This window comes from Hemitrygon akajei, chromosome 5, assembly GCF_048418815.1.
Source record: "Hemitrygon akajei chromosome 5, sHemAka1.3, whole genome shotgun sequence".
NCBI classification, from domain to species: Eukaryota; Metazoa; Chordata; class Chondrichthyes; order Myliobatiformes; family Dasyatidae; genus Hemitrygon; species Hemitrygon akajei.
The window spans coordinates 19,500,083-19,516,601 of record NC_133128.1 but is presented as its reverse complement, the minus strand read 5'-3'; the positions used below and the strand labels follow the sequence as shown (position 1 = coordinate 19,516,601).

Below are 16,519 nucleotides of genomic sequence, written 5' to 3'. Positions count from 1 at the left end.
GATGTTTGAACTGTGCATTCATACATCTGAAGCTGTTTTACAGACCTACAGGTTCTGGATTTTGCAAACAGTATATTCTCACCATGGTCATACTTGAAGCTATAGTATTAATTGTAATGGGGTTGTAATCCATTATACAGTTCCTCTCTCAAAAGAGCTCAAGCTACCAGGTGCATTTTAAATGTCAGTTTTGCTTTGAAGTTGGGTTTTTCAAGTTAGAATTGTCGTAGGATTAAATGCAGAGATATATTGGAAGTTTTATCTGATGTTTCCCAACTCTCCATGGGCTCCATTTATTTTCCCTTATTGGTGATGTAAGTGGCATGCTTTGTGGTTTAGGTTAACTGGTGAATTGAGCAGAATCATAGAACCTTCTGGGGATTAGCTAGTGATGTGCCTGGAAAGAAGAATGGAAAACAACGTAAGTGACATGGTTGGCAAACTAAATGGGGTGCAGAACGAGGAGTTCAAATGCCAGCCTTTGCAGGTGACTGCACACAATGTGTCAACCTTGCACTGCAGTGTATGTGTGGTCAAATATGGATGGCTCAGATTTATTGGAAAATGTACTTTAGTTTTCCTGTCTCTAATGCTGGCTTCCCCGTGGAGCCAGTGGTTTGCCTCAATCCTGAGAAAATGGTTCTTGGATCCTGCAACAAGTTAGAACTGGAGTAGGGTTGGTAGCCTGGTCGATAGAGGTCTGAGGCAAGAAATGAAAGGGCAAGTTCTTTTTTTTCTATTAAATTATTTCAATTATTATTTGATTGAAGTATAAACAAAGCATTAAAAATGAAATTATTTAACTGAGTGAGCTACGCCAGCTATCGTAGTCCCTCAGGCTTGTTTCAGATGGAGGAGGTTTCTGGAGTGTGCTGTTAGATGCACTTCTAATCTGGCCTCACAACTGGAATCTGGGTGTTTAATTTGGCAAAGTGTCCCTTCATCTCTCAGTGTGAGTGTGGGATTGCACTGGGTGGTGATTGCCGATGAGTCTATACCGAGAAGTTGTGGCCCGTTAGTTCGTTTGTTATGTGCTGTGTCACGTGACATGGGTGATCATGGTCTTTTTCCATGACTGTCTTTATGGCTGCCGTTATCAATACTCTTCAGAGATGGTCTCTCTGGCATCAGTGGTCACATAACCAGGACTTGTGATATGCACTAGCTGCTCATTCGACCACCCGCCACCTGATCCCACAGCTTCATGTGACCCTGATCTGGGGGAAGCGGAGGTTGTTGCTAAGCAGGTGCTACACCTTGCCCAAGGGTGACCTACACTCTAGTGGAAGAAAGGTGAGCTTTGCAGCACCTTCGGTAGAGACCCATCTCTACCCCTGGCCCATTAGTACAGTTGCTGAAAATACATATCGAATCTTTGTCCAGGCCAGGACTGCTGCAAATTGTAATGTAAAGGAGATAATGCAAAACATTTTAAGTAACTGGATTTCAACCAGTTGTGTGCCATTCTGCATATTGTTGTGCAGGAAATGTATTATTGGTGTAACAGGAAGGGTTGGGAATTTCATTAATGTGGAGAGAATGCAGCAGCTGGCTTCCTTGGAGAAGCAAAGTTCCCCACCCCCCCAGAACATATTGAATTGTTCAATTTCAGACTTGAAGACCTGTATGTATCTTGAATATTCATGACTTTGGGTATGATTAGCTGCAAGCTCATTGACATGCTAAATTACCTCCATTGTTGATACTTTTGATTGTAACCAAAATACCCACAAGTTAAGTAGCATAAGCACCGGGAGGAGATGGAGCATTGTGATCTGAAATCTTTTTTGTTATTTTTTTGTAATATTACGAAAGAACGGGTAGCACTGAAATAGATAATATGCAATCGGAATGACTATTAAAGAAAATTAGGGCAGGGAGCACGAAAGTGAATTCAGGCTGTGAAACTCTGAACCAAAGCTATGACAGCTTTAGAGCATTGACTGGAGCTTGCACCAGAATCCTTGAAGAGGGTTCAAATGAAACAAAGGTTTAAAGGTTCATTTTAATATCAGAGAATGTATACAGTATACAACCTGAAATTCTTACTCTTCAGAGACCTCCATGAAACAAGAACGCGACAGAATGAATGATAGAAACATTGTAGACACCCCTGCCCCCTCTCTTTGAGCTACCCTGTAGGGTTGTATTTATTGCTCAGAGGAGAAATATCAATGGCACCTTGGGTCAAATCTGTTTGTGTTGGAAAGACTGGATACTAGAGAAAGATCTGTGTCTTCAAATCTCAAAGGAAATGAATTTTAAATAAATCAAGCTACAAGAAATGTAGATTTGTCAATGGAACCTGGTTAAAATCTAATTCTAATTTCAGCCATTTTTTTAAAAAAAGAGTGAGGACAAATTGCAGTGTATAATTAATTTTGGTTTAATTAACAAATAGTCTTTCAATAACATTATTGTTTACAGCATATTTGCATGGCGCACCTTTTTCCTCACTTCCATTTCTCTTTTTGGTGTGCCAATGAGCAGCCCTTGTGTAGAACCACTGAAGATCAGCTCGGAGAAAATAATGAAATGTTACATAATCACTTTGAGCGGTCAACAGATATAAATGTAATTATGTATTTGCTTATATTGCTCTGTGTGTGTATATGTTGCATGTGTTTTGTGTGTAATCTTTCATTTTTAACCAGATGGAAATTTATAAGATTGTGAGTTAAATCCTTAACCTGAATAACTGTCTAGCAGATGAGCAATATTTTTAATACAATTAATTTGGGGGGAAAAAAAGCTTGGAGTAATAGTAAATAAGTTTGTCATACAATTCCATATTTATAAATGCTGTATAAACCCTGGCCTGCAAAATATTAAAGTAGGGGAAGGATATTACATGGTGTTTCAAATTTTTGTAGAGTATTTTGACTTTTAAAATCATTGCCATCAGATAATTTTTGGGCAGAACTTTACTTTCAGCTCTTTGAAGTGAGTTGTAAAGGCTTGTACCTTCAGCTGTTACGTTATAAGTTTTCAACCTTGTTTTATGTATGTTACATAATCTGACAATGGCATTACATCTGTCAGGATTTTCAGTTAAAACTCACAACTGAACTTATAACACCTTTAAATCTGATTACTACAAAATATAAACCAAGGTAGTATTTAATCTTTTATAAAACTGGAACATGTCTCCTAAGGGAGACCAAACAATTATACTGGAGAACTTTGTATTTCCACTTCATATCCCCTGAAGACTTCAAGCAATGTGATAGTTTATCCAGGCAGTAGAATTTATAGCAGACAATAAGCTCAGGTTTTTCCTCCCTCCTTAAATAAAGGGAAGAAACAAGTTTGTGCTAATCTCATTTTTTGCTATGTTTTGTATTCACGCATGTTCACGTATTAAATTCCTCCTTTTGTTCAGCCTATTGATCATCACTTCAGTTCTACTGAATCACACTCCCGATGTTTGCTCTACACCGATGCTAACAAGTGTTTGCTCACTTTTGAATTTACAGCACCTGTAATCTTCCACCTTTTGTCAGAACCTCTAGAATCAGTGGATGTTTTTTTAAAAAAACGTGCTTTGTTTCCCTTCAAATGTTGTTATTGTTCTGCAGGAAAACATTGAGAGCGAAACTGCAAAGAACAAGGAGACTGCTCAGCAAATGGTTGAACCAGAAGACGATGTAGGAGAATCTCTCAAACCTGTAAATTTTTCTTTCTCTTGTGCCTTAGCCACTTCAGTTTGAATAATTAACTCAAGACAAATTTAATTTGGCAATGATCAAGAATCGACATATGCCTAGCATTCTTTTAATAACTCTCATTCAATTTTATAATCTTTGCAGCTAACAAGCTAATTGAATTAGGACACCAAACATTAGTTTAGGTGAAGAAAGTGAGGATAGGGTATTCCAACATTTTAGAATATTCTTTCCTCAATTTTGGAGATGGCTCATCTCAAAGTAACAATACTGTAATATGCAAAAGTCTTAAGCACTTATTTATCTAGGGTACCCCAGACTGTATTTGTCAATGTGGAGTGAAGAGCAAGTTTATAATTTTGGCAGGAGCAAAGGATGTTGGGAATGGTGAGGATGGAGCACCATGGGAAGGGTGTGGGACAGGTGGCAGAGAAGGAGTGCTGGGGTGGGGGTGGGGGGAAAATGATGCAGGTGCAGACGCACCCAGCCCTGAGAAACCGGGCACGGTCACTTGATTCCAAACAATTGTTTTATTGATCATTATGGAATGTTTCTCTGGTCCTTCTCTCTCATCCTTTTTTTCCCCAACCAAGATTCTTCTCTCTCTGTCCCCTTCCCACTCTGAGTCCACAATAGAGACCCACGTATATCAGAAACTAGTTTATCATCACTCACATGTCGTGAAATTTGTTCTTGCAGCAGCAGTACACAGCAATACATAAAATTACTACAGTACTGTGCAAAAGTCTTGGGAGCCCAAGCTAATATCTGTACTGTACTGTATTTCCAGTAATCATGGTAATAACTCCTAGATGTACCTAATAAAGGGAATTATAGGCCAGTTAGTCTGACCTCAGTGGTTGGGAAGATGCTGAAGCCAGTTGTTAAGGATGTGGTCTTGGAGGCTCATGATAAAACCTCAGCCTGGTTTCCCTGAGGAGAAAATTATGCTTGACAAGTCTATCAGAAATCGTTGAGGAAATAACATGCAGGGATAGACGAAGGAGAATTAGTGAATGTTGTGTACTTTGTCAGAAGGCCTTTAACAAAGTGCCACACATTGAGGCTGCTTAACAAGATGAGCGGGAATAAAGGGAGCCTTGTCTGTTTGGCTGCGGGTGGTTAGTGGTGTTCCGCAGGGGTAGGTGTTGGGGCCAATTCTTTTTGAGCTTTATGTCAGTGATTTGGTGAATGGAATTGATGGCTTTGTGGCCAAGTTTGCCAACGATATGAAGAAAGGCAGAGGAGCAGGTAGTCTTGAGGAGGCAGCAAGGCTGCGGAGGGACTTGGACAGATTAGGAGAACAGGTAAAGAAGTAATAGATGGAATAAAGTTTTGGGAAGTGTACGATCATGCACTTTGGTAAAAGTGCATAAGTTATTTTCTAAACGAGAAAATTTTTTAAATCAAAGGTACAAGGGCACTTGGGAGTCCTTGCAGTATTCCCTGAAGCAGGTATTCCCAACCCTTTTTATGCCATGGACCCCAGGGTGGGGTCCCTGCCTTAAAGGATAACTTGCAGGTTGAATTGATGGCGAGGAAGCAAACGAATGTTACCATTCATTTTGAAAGGACTAGAATATGAAAGGAAAGATGTATAATGCTAAGGCTTTATAGAGCAGTGGTCATACTTAGAGTTTTTTGAGCAATTTTGGGCACTTTATCTTGGAGACATTGAAGAGGAGGTTCAGGAGAATGATTGTGGGAATGAAAGGTAATTCAAGCGTTTGAATTCCATTGATTCACCACCACTCTCTGGCTAAAGAAATTCCTCTTCCTCTCTGTTCTAAAAGGACACTCCTCCATTCTGAGGCTGTGTCCTCTGGCGTTAGACTTCTCCACCATAGGAAATATCTTCTCTATATTTACTGTATTGAAGCTTTTCAACAATGGATCGATTTCAGTGAGGTCACCCCTCATTCTTCTGAATTCCATTGAGAAAGAGGCCCAAAGTCGACAATGCTCTTCTTATGATGAGCCTTTAAATCCTGTAATTATTTTCACGAGCCTCCTTTGAACCCTCTCCAATGTCAGCACACCTTTCTTGGATAAGCGGACCAAAACTGCTCTCCATGCTTCAAGTGACTTGTATGCTTCAAGGCCTCACCAGTGACTTAACAAAGCCTCAACATTATGAACGGTGTCAGATTGTTTCTGCTTGTAGACTTGGACTGCTTCACCTCAGGAGTTTTCAACTGGTTGAAGCTGAGGATTTGGGGAGGAGAATCAGTTCTGGGCAAATACGGAGGTAGAAGCTTGAAAATTCTCTGTAAAGTGTTTGAGGTTGGTAGTTTTTAAACCTTTCTGAGGTTTGCTTCTCTTGGCAAATGATGAATGGAAAAGGGAATGGGGGAAATGCAGATTTATGTAATGAATCAGCCATTGATAGGTACTGTTCATATTTTGCTATCGTTTGTCTTGTTCACTCTGACGATGTTTTTTTCAACCTTATCTCCCAAATAAGCCTTGATTGTTCCATTTCCACACTTACATTCATTTATCTGCAGACTCGTTTACTAGGATGTAGTAAGAATAATGGAAGTGTTGTTAATGGGTACTTGATGGTAGGCTTGAAGTCGAGCCAAGGAGTGTTCTGTGTTTCAATCACAGTTGCTGAAGACAGTGTTTAAGTTGTCATTTGCAGTGGGCTGCATATAGGTGCTTGTGGTATTGAGATTTGTTTGCTATGTCATTTTTTAAACAGTATTTTTACATTCTGTTACTTTGACAAAATTTAGATGAATTCCCCACCATTTTCATCATGAGTAACACTGTTTCCGTTATCCTTGTGTTAATATTTGAACTAATCATTTACTTAGATACATTCTGGCAAAAAGGCCATTAATGATATTGCATTAAAAATGAATGCCTTCCATTTTACTTTATCCTTTCCAATTTCTTTCACTAAGGAGTCTACTCCTGAAGGCGAATTGGTGGAAAAAGAGGTACTGATCTATAATGCGTGTGCTATAGTACTTGTGCAATAGCAGCATGCATGTGTAGAACACGTGGGAGAGAGGGGGAGAGAGAGAAAGTAATTACTGGGACTCTTTGGAAAGATGTCTGTAAAGTTAGCGTTTTAAGGCTTCAAGGGTGGTGACATCAGAAAGACTGGGGGTGTGTATTGAAGTCCCAAGCAAACAAGCAATAATAGAGAAATGGGAAGTGCAGACTACAATGACTAGCGAACCAGAGGAAAGGAAATGGCTAAAGGGGTTTGAAGAATTAAAATCTTGTCTGGAAGAGTGAAGATTTTATTGTTGGGCAAAGTGAGCAGTTTAATGATAAGGAAGATGAAAGTTGCAAGACATTACAAACAAATGGGTTAGATCATTAGTGGAGAAGTGAGATGGTGAGAATGTTATAGGAGTGAATACTGTTGTGATTCATCTCATGACTGGTCAGAAACAAGGACAGAATTGTGGCCAAGCAGTTTGGATTCATGGGAGGTGGGTAGCGGGGAAATCTCCACCTGATGCTTTGATCTTCCTGATCTGTTGGAAATTTTCACTCATCCTGAAATAATATCATTTGTGTGAAGTGGAAGTGTGTAGGTTGTTGTACACTGTTCTGTATTTTTATGTAATTCAGGATACTGTGTGTGGTGGGAAGGAGTTGGTATCCTCTACACTCTTTACTTTTAATTATCTTAAATCTGGGCTTTACTATTAATTTAACTGCATTAGGATATGGGTATTTTATCAAAACCTTGCAAACCCTATTGTTTAATCTCCTGGTGTTCACCTTCCAAAAGAAAAGATCAGTTTATCTTCATTTAAAATTTCCAGATTTGGACAAGATCTCTGCTCTACTTGCACGTTATCATACCTTTCTCAATCTGTAATCCAGTGACTGACACACCTAATAGTACTGTAGCTGGAGCCTAACTATATGCAATTCTGTGTTTGCATCCCAGCTTTTGTATTTTGTGGAGATTTTTATTTGTATTTTTTTTAACCTGTCCCCTAGTGTAGATTAGGGGGAATATGAATCTCTTGATCTCTCAGCATCCTACCATTTACTGATTTTTTTTTCCCCCCTCCTTACTGAATTCTGTAGTTTGACCAGTTCATGATAGGAAATGCCTAAACAAGGTCTTGTAAGGAATGGGTTATATTGGCATTTAAACAGTGTATGCTTGTGACCAATAGTAAACAATGGAGATAGCAATGATGCTTTTGAAACTTGATGCAACTTTGTATGTGCACACCTACATGAGCACATCTCCCATTTCTTTTCACTGCCTCAGACATTTCTTTTCTCCATGATTTTATGATCAAATGAAATGGAATGGCTGGTCACATAGTTTTGGCCCGATAGTCTGTTAATATTGTGAACTAATTGCATGTTTGCAACAATTGAGCTGATTAAAGGAAATGTAATAGGGAATTACTTTCAATACAAACCATTTGCTGGGAAGGAAATTGGGAGAGCTTTTTTCTTCAAATCTGTAATTTACTTAATGAGATTGCGCATAGTGGAACCTCCCTCACCTTTTAATATTGCCTCCCCTTACACTCAGTACCGACATAGAGCTGCCCCCTGAAATGTCGGCCATCCCTTTGTCTCCACAGATGCTGCCTGACCTGCAGACTTCCTCCGGCAGCTTGTTTTCTTGCTCTAGATTACAAAGTTCTCTACTCCATGCACCTGAATTACCATAGTGTCTTCTCTTTTCTCTCTTCACCCCTCCCCCATTCCACCACACTCACCATTATTCATGAAGTCTGCTCTAGTTCCACCTTAAAATTTAATGTCTTGAGTAATTGACTGTTTTATCTGATGTATGTTAACTTAGAAAATCCATTAAGGTAACAAAAAGTAAACCAATTGTGTATTGGCCATAGACAAAGTTGTTGTGTGTGATAGAACTCTTGTGCAGTTGCATTCTTCTCTGTTGTCCCTGGCTTTGTCTCTAACTTGATTCTGTTAATTTTACCAGGACAAGGAAGAGGAGGAACCAGTTTCAGAGGTTCGACCAATAGATTTGGAGTGCCAAGACACCATTACATTAAAAATTAACACATTCTCATATTAACAAATTTTGTTTTCAAGCATGCCCTCATCATGAATTTGAGTTCATTATGCAAATGGCTTGGAGTTCCTATTAGATTTAGACACATTACATTCCTCATTTTTTTCACCCTCTCCATCATAGCTAACTAAAACATTTTAACCTTATTGATTTCTATTTATTCAAATATTTATTCCATTTTAATTTCTCCTTTAGAATGAAGAAGAGCAGCCTGTAACTGAGGTAGATGATCTGTGAACTCATCTCATCATCTCATTAATCTTTCTTGCCATCTCATTAATCATTGTTGTTTCCATTTCAATATTTCAAATGTAATCTGGTAGAATTGTTGGAATACAATATAGTTTAAATTTTTGGAGTTGTATCCAGAATTTAAGTGGCTCTTTCAAGTTACAAATAAATTGTGTTTTAGCCAAGTTCAGACTAGTGCTCAGCTCTTCGGTGTGAATGTCCTCTGCAATGTCATAGTGAAATATCTCTTGGTTGGATGCGGGGGTAAAATTGGCTGTTAAGATTCAGACCTGCTCTGGTCTAGTCAAGTTTGGGTTGCATTTTCACTTTGTCCCAGGCGGACCTATAGTGCATTCTCCACAAAGAGCACTGCTGGGCTTTGACCCGCTAGTTGAACAGTATTGCAACACACCTTGGTGGATAAAATTCCTTTATCTGGTCAAAATATCACTCAGTTCTGCATAAGAATATTTTCAATTTCCAAGATTGGTAGCTTTCTTTTCAGTATAATTTCATCCACCACTCCCTCATCATTATTGTTGTGTTGAATTATTCCATGGTTATTTTATGGAGTGTTTTCTGTTCTGATTTTAAGTTTTTCCTCTTCCTTTTTTTTCCTGTCACTCATTTTTCCCCCTCCCCTCCCTCCATACGTTTCAGGAGGAGGAAGATGAAGAACCACTGACTGAGGTAGTTTTGAGTCTTTCAACTCGAGCTTGGCAATGACAAACATAAAATGTATTTAAATACTGTATAAGTGTGCAACTTGATTGCACATTTTCACATTGGATATTACATGACTAATGGGCAAGTATAAACTTCAATAACTGAAATGGTCTGTGTGCATTTAGAGACACCTTGCATTCTTTGAACTATGGAATGCATTTTAAATATTTAAGTGTACGGCAGTGTCATCATAAGGTATTGAAATTTAACTTAAAGAATATTATATAATTTTTGCCGTACATCTTAAATGAGAATGACATGAATGGTGTTGGTGGGCATATTTTCTTTTAGTTGCTGATGTTTATGTTCCAGGAAATTTAATGTAGTCGTTTATTTTGTTATTTCTTGATTAGGATGAAGCGGATGAATCTTAAAACAATGTTTTTGCTTTTGTATGATTTCCTCTGCAAGGGTTTAAGGTAACGCGAAACATGTGACTGCCTAAGTCAAATATTCTGATTTTAAAAATGCAAAACAGTTAATATGCCTGTTCAGGTTGCTGCTATTGGGCCTGAAACCTAATTAGCTTCAGTGAGTAATATATCTCAAACTAGCCATCTGAATATGTATTTTGTGGTTTGCAGTTGACTAATCTCTAGAACGTTGTGCATTTCAAGAAGTCCAAATGCATTTGACTGTATTGTGGATGAAGTTGTTGCCTGTTACGCCTGCTGCTGTTCGGGCAGCAATGAAGGTCCTCCATCTCTGTCTGTTCTTGGCCACTCAGCTGTCAAAGGATCCTTCATTGCTGTTTCTGGAACAGTTTTGTTTCATCAGTCAGTGTTGTTAGCTGAATCCCCAAACCTGGAGGACCAGTAGTCCACTCTTAGTCTGGCCTCTACTCTTTGACCTGTTTGGTATGGGTGACCTACGAAGAGCCAAAGCATAAAGCCCTGACTCCAACGATATAGTTCTCTGGGTCATTGAGGCACAAGAGGTTGTGGTCCTCTTGGAGGAACTTAGCTGAACTATTTGCAGTAGATTGCATCATATGACAGGATTAGCTCTGCTCGAAGTGTGTGTTTGGAACTAATGCATGTACATGTTTGGCTGTGTTTCCCATATGATTTTGACATTTGAAGTATCTAATTTTTAAAGCATTGAAGTTGAGGCTTTTATACTGTTACACCTGCATATCATATAACATCTGTTTCTTAGAATTTACTGCAACTCTTTGTAAAGAGCATTGTACTTTTCCTTTCCAAGACTTCAATGTAATAGACTCCAGGTAAACCATTTTGTAAACATTGGTCTGCATCAACTGTATCTGCAGGTAGTGAAGCAATGACTACTGATTTGTGGCTAATGACCCTTGCCTTTCAGGTTAATTTTCAATCTATTATTTATTAAAGGATTTGCCAATGATTTTACTGTGTAATATTGTTTCTGCATTTAACCTCAGTTTTAAATTGTGATACACTGGTGATGTAATATTTTGAGCTTTTTGTGTGAAGTGTAAAATCACATGAAATGCTTTGTACATTTGATACATTAAGTCATAATTAAAGACTGTGTAGAATGTAGTGGACTTGCAGTAAATGTGATGATACCAAAATAATGTCTTGGAGTAAGATATCCATTCGGACAATGTTCCTCCTTTTCCATCCAGCATAGGCTCAAATATTAAGTTGATCTTATTGGATACTTGTGTAGAGTAATCCAAAAATAAAGTAAGTTTGGTCAGACGCTCTCAACTATAAGATTTGCATCTCAATTTTGCTAGGAGAATTCACTAAAAGATTTGAACGGATTTAGAGGGAATTGGTTTCAGAAAACAGCAATATTGATTTCTGTACTTGAGTGATGTTCTGTTTAATTAAACATCTATTTTCATTGTTTCTCATTTTTAGGAAGCAGAAGCTCTTGCAGAACAACAGCAAGTGTAGGAACTTGAACCAGGAACATTGGACCACCCGTGGTAATCTCAGAAAAACATTGGCGCTGCCCAAAAAAGTTCTTCATTTCAACGCATGAATTTCAACAGAGGCATAGCCTTCGAACCTCTACTCCCTTTCGCAAACGCTGAGCCTCAACCAAACTAGCCCCTCTGATTTGTAGATGATTTAGATTCAGTGGACTTTTTAGATGCAAATCTAAGTTTTTGGAAGTTAATGCAAGCAGTCCCATTTTCTAAGGCTTGGTTAAACTCTGCTTCTGTTTCTGAAAATTTCTACCTTGCAAATGCCAATTAGAGCCTTAAATCAAAGCTTTCCTCAAAAAAAAATACTGCCAATTATTGCAAAATTTTGCATCATCTTAATTATGCCGAGTTGCCTATTTTCCCCTCTTTTTATCTGCCAGTGTTCCTTTCACTGAAATCAGTTGCTGTGAATGTTGGAGAGAGTAATTACTGATAAATGATGCAATGGATTTTTTTTATAAAATTGTCTTGTCTGTCATGATTTATTTTAATTTTTGCACTTACAGAAGTTACATTCATCCCCAAATCTGACAGTGCATGTTGATTCCAGTTCTACGGAGCAGATTTGTTTCTATCCTGAGGTATGCAGCCCAAAATTAGTTCTCCATTCTCAATTCTTACAGCTACACCTTTTCCAATTTCATGTTGTGGTCTATTTCAAGTAACTGAAATACTCAAAACTTTAACTTCCTGCAGCAAAGTATGTATTCTTAACAATACAAAGCAATTTTAAAATTGTTAGGTTATGTAAAACTAAAATGCACCCCTTCTATTAATTAGCAACAGTTCTCCTCCAGACACATGACTACTGACATGAGTATTGGCAGGCAAATTTTCATAATATGTGCCTCATAGATCTTTGCCCAATACTAAACCTAACAATTGAAGCAGATAGATTGTTTGATTTATTTGTTTAACGCTGTTGTGTTCAATATTGAGGGAGGATGCAAAGCACACCAGGAGGCTAGCATGCAGGATATTCAACTGAACTTTATTATGTGAAGTCCCCCCATGTAGGAGCAACTAACTGAGTGACATAGGATTAACCCATTAACTACCACAACAAACCGTAACTACAACATTCCAATACTGTCTTGATAAGTATTTTATAATTTGGCATATATTGAGACTAAAAAAACTAGGGTAATTGTCGTTTGTATTCCCCAAATTTTGCCTGTTGAATATCAGGGGAGCTCTTGAGCTAAACAAGTTGAAGCAATTAAAGAGTAAATACTAGAAATGGCTTTTGGCTGTGGCTGAGGAAAGACAGAAATTGGACCAACTAACTCCATTGGAAGCTGTAGAGGGTGGCAATGAGATGTCCCTGTGAAACATCAATGAGCAGTGGTCCCTGGTTGATGACCCTGCAGCTGACCTAAGGGCAAGTGTTGGAGCTACAGCAGGCAGCAATGCCAAACAGAAAACACTGTCTTTCTGTGAATCTGACTGGAAGTCAGGGAGAAAGCTAATATTCCAGATCCCTGAAAGTTTATTAACCTGAAGCACTGCTTCAGGATCCTTCATTGCCTGGCATTTTTCCAGCCTTTTCTGCTTTTTATTTCAGATTTCTCTTCCTTTTGCATTTGAGCAATGTTTCTGTGGTATTTTTCATAACGATAAATGTCCTAGAAAAAAAAGAACGAACTTGATCTAATCATAATGATGTTTGAATGATATTTAGTTATATCTGAGAGAACTAAGAATCAAATATAGTTTTTTTCTTATTCATAACCAAGAGCTTCAAGTTTAGAGCATCAATAGCTTAATATTTGGGATGCCAATAAAACTGCAGTTGTTAGAAATTGGTATATCATTCAATTATAGAATGTGAGACAGAGGCGGAGTTAAGATGCTGCTAAATGGTGACTCCTTTGCTTGCTCTTCAGAAGCAGTTCTATTTCCATCTTTAATGGAAATACAGTCCGCCCCCCCCCCCCCCCACCACCTCCACACACACGGACGGGGACACACACACAACCACTGGAACATTGAGGAACAGATTTTGCAGTCAGATTAAGGGAAGTTGTAAAAACAATAGGACTGTTGTCATGACACCTTCAACTTCCCTAATATAAACCGGGACCAACTCAGGGCAGGTGGATCAAATGGGGCAGACTTGATTAGATGCATCCAGGAGAATATCTTAAATCAGTATACAGATAGTCCAACAAGAGAAGGGCTGGACTGGACCTGGTGGTGGGTATTGAGCCTGGCCGGGTGACCAGCCTTTTAGTGGGTGAACAGTTATGAAACAGCATCCAACAAGTCAAGATGAGTTAAAGATGGCTTTCGATGAGGATGAGCATGTACCTTGTTGGAGAGTACTAAACTGGAGCAGGGTAAATTATGAGAGTATTGGGCAGCAGCGAGGGAGAGTTGATTGGGAACAGCTGTTTTTGGGCAAGTCACATCAGTCATGTGATGGGTGTTTAAAGACCAACAGGACAGGTATCTTCAGTAAGAAGGAAGGACAAGGATGGCAAGGTAAGAGAACCTTGGATGATGAGAGAGGTGATGAATTTAGTCATGGAGAAAAAGGGAAAAGTGTAAAGCTTAGGAAGCTGGGATCAAACAGAACCCTTGAGGATTATAAAGCCAGAGAGAAGCTCAAAGGAATTCAGAAAGCCTGGGGGGGTGGCATTAAAAATCCTTTGAAAGTAGGATTAAAGAGAATCTCAAGGCATTCCATACATATATTAAAATCAAGGGTCAGGCCACTCGATGTTAAAGGGAGGGACATTTGCCTGGACTTGAAGGATGTGGGTAAGGTCCTTAATGAATACATTACAGTATTTACCAAGGAGAATAGGGAGATCAGTGCTTAGCATATTGAAATGCTAGGGCATTTTTAAGTAAAGAAGGAGGCAGTGTTTGGTCTCTTAAATTAAGGTGGATATGTCCCAGGTCCTGATGGAATATACCCCAAGTTATTGAGAGAGACGAGAAGAGATTGCTGAGGCCTTGACCAAAATCTTGAGGTCCCCTCTAGGCACAGGTGAGGTCCTGGAGGACTGAGTATCTAATGTTCCATTATTCAAGAAAGAAACCGGGGGTAATCCTGTAAACTATAGACTGGTGAGTCTTATGTCAGTTATTGGAAAGGTGTATTAGAAATTACACTTGCGAGCATTTGGAAAACCATGGCTTAATTGGGAAGAGCCAGTATGGCTTTATGCAGGGCAGTCTGTGTCTTACTAATTTGATTGGATTTTTTGATGAGGTGTCAATGGTGATTGATAGAGCTGTGGAGCATGGATTTGAGTAAGTCATTTGACAAGGTCCCTCATGGGAGGCTCATCCAGAAGATTAAGATGCTTGGGATTCATGGTGAATTGGCCATTTGGATTCAGAACTGGCTTGTCTTATAGAAGACAAAGTAGTGGTGAATTGGACTTACTCTAGTTAGAGGTCAGTGATTTGTACTGGGATCTGTACTGGGACTTCTACTCCTTGTGATGTATATAAATGACCTGGATGATGATGTAGATGGGTGGGTTAGTAAGTTTGCAGATGATATGAAGATTGGTATTGTGGATGGCATACAAGACTGGCAGTGGATACGGATCAGTTGGAGATATGGGTGGAGAAATGGCAGATGGAGCTTAACATGGCCAAATGTGAAGTGTTGCACTTTGCAAAGAGACAGTACACTGTAAAATCAAGATCCTTAACAGTGTTGATGAGTAGAGGGATCTTGAGGTCCCACTTAGCTCCCTGTAAGTGTCTACACAGGCTGACAGGATGGTTAAGAAGGCATATGACTTGCTTTATTAGTTGAAGTATTGAGTTCGAAAGTCAGGAGGTTATGTCACTGCATCTGGAGTATTGCATGCATTTCTGGTTTCCCTGTTATAGGAAGGATGTTGAAACATTGGAGAAGGTGCAGAAGAGATTTACCAGGACGCTGCCTGGATTAGAGGGCATGTATTCTCATGAAAGGCTGTGTTTTCTTTGGAGCAACAGGCTGAGGGAAGATCTGAGAGGTTTATAAGATTGAGAGTCATGGATAGAGTATACAGACAGTATCTTTTTCCCAGAATTGAAATGTCTGATACCAGAGGGCTTGCACTTAAGGTGAGAGGGGGGATAATTTCAAAGGAGGTGTGGGGGCAAAATTTTTTACACACAGAGGTAGATGCCCAGAATGCATTGCCTTGGGTGGTGGTAGAGGCAGAAACACTACAGACTTTTAAAAGGTGTTTAGATAGGGACGTGAATGTGAGGAAGATGGACGGATATGGACATTGTGTCAGCAGGAGTCATTTAATTAATTTGTTTGTGGACTGAAGGGGCTATTCCTGTGCTGTATTCTGTTCTTGCAGTACAGAGGTGCAACTTCAGCATCTGAATTTTTACATTTACTGGCAACTGGTAGTGCATAAATGAGGAATTCGATGAAAAGTCTACAGGAGGAAGAGTTTTAGATTGAATCCAGCTTCAGAACCTGAGAACAGGGAATAAATGTTAGCTCTATTTTAATGCCATAAGCTTCTCATATCACTCCTCCCTCACCACCTTCAGGGCCCCCATTGGTCCTTCCATGAGAGGCAACACTTCACCTGCAAATCTGTTGGGGTCATCTATTGTATCTGGAGCTCTCAGTACAGTCTTCTCCTTGGTGATTCCCTTCACAAATTGGATAACTGCTTTGTTGAGCCCTCTGCTCTATCCGCAAAAAGCAGAATTTCCCGGTTCCAATCATTTTAATATCTGCCTATCTGTCGGTCCATGGCTGCCTTTTCTACCACAATGATGGCACTCTCAGGGTGGAGAAGCAACACTTCGTATTCCATCTTGGTAGCCTCCAAACTGTTGGAACGAACATCGATTTCTCCTTCCTGTAATTATTTTCTTTTCCCTTCCCCCTTCCATTCCTCACTTGGCCTCATGCCTCTTCTTCTCACCTGTCTATCACCTTCCCCTGGTGCCTTTCCTTCTTCC

At 39.3% G+C, this 16,519-nt stretch overlaps 1 protein-coding gene across 23 annotated transcripts in view; it reads left to right on the top strand.

Annotated features, from left to right (window-relative positions):
* LOC140727524 (adapter SH3BGRL-like) overlaps positions 1 to 12,041 on the top strand; it is a 40,723-nt gene extending 28,682 nt beyond the window's left edge. Inside the window, exons 5-12 of one of the 23 annotated variants that reach the window (XM_073044933.1) lie at positions 2,491 to 2,574; positions 3,579 to 3,647; positions 6,575 to 6,610; positions 8,608 to 8,637; positions 8,896 to 8,922; positions 9,592 to 9,621; positions 10,011 to 10,076; positions 11,508 to 12,041. In XM_073044933.1, coding sequence (XP_072901034.1) covers positions 2,491 to 2,574; positions 3,579 to 3,647; positions 6,575 to 6,610; positions 8,608 to 8,637; positions 8,896 to 8,922; positions 9,592 to 9,621; positions 10,011 to 10,031 — 297 coding nt within the window. In that variant the 3' untranslated portion in view covers positions 10,032 to 10,076; positions 11,508 to 12,041. Of the gene's footprint in view, positions 1 to 2,490; positions 2,575 to 3,578; positions 3,669 to 6,574; positions 6,611 to 8,607; positions 8,638 to 8,895; positions 8,923 to 9,591; positions 9,622 to 10,010; positions 10,077 to 11,507 lie in introns of all 23 variants that reach the window. The other 22 variants (XM_073044930.1, XM_073044935.1, XM_073044936.1 and 19 more) reach the window with 22 other exon arrangements.
* The last annotated feature ends 4,478 nt before the right edge of the window (positions 12,042 to 16,519 follow it).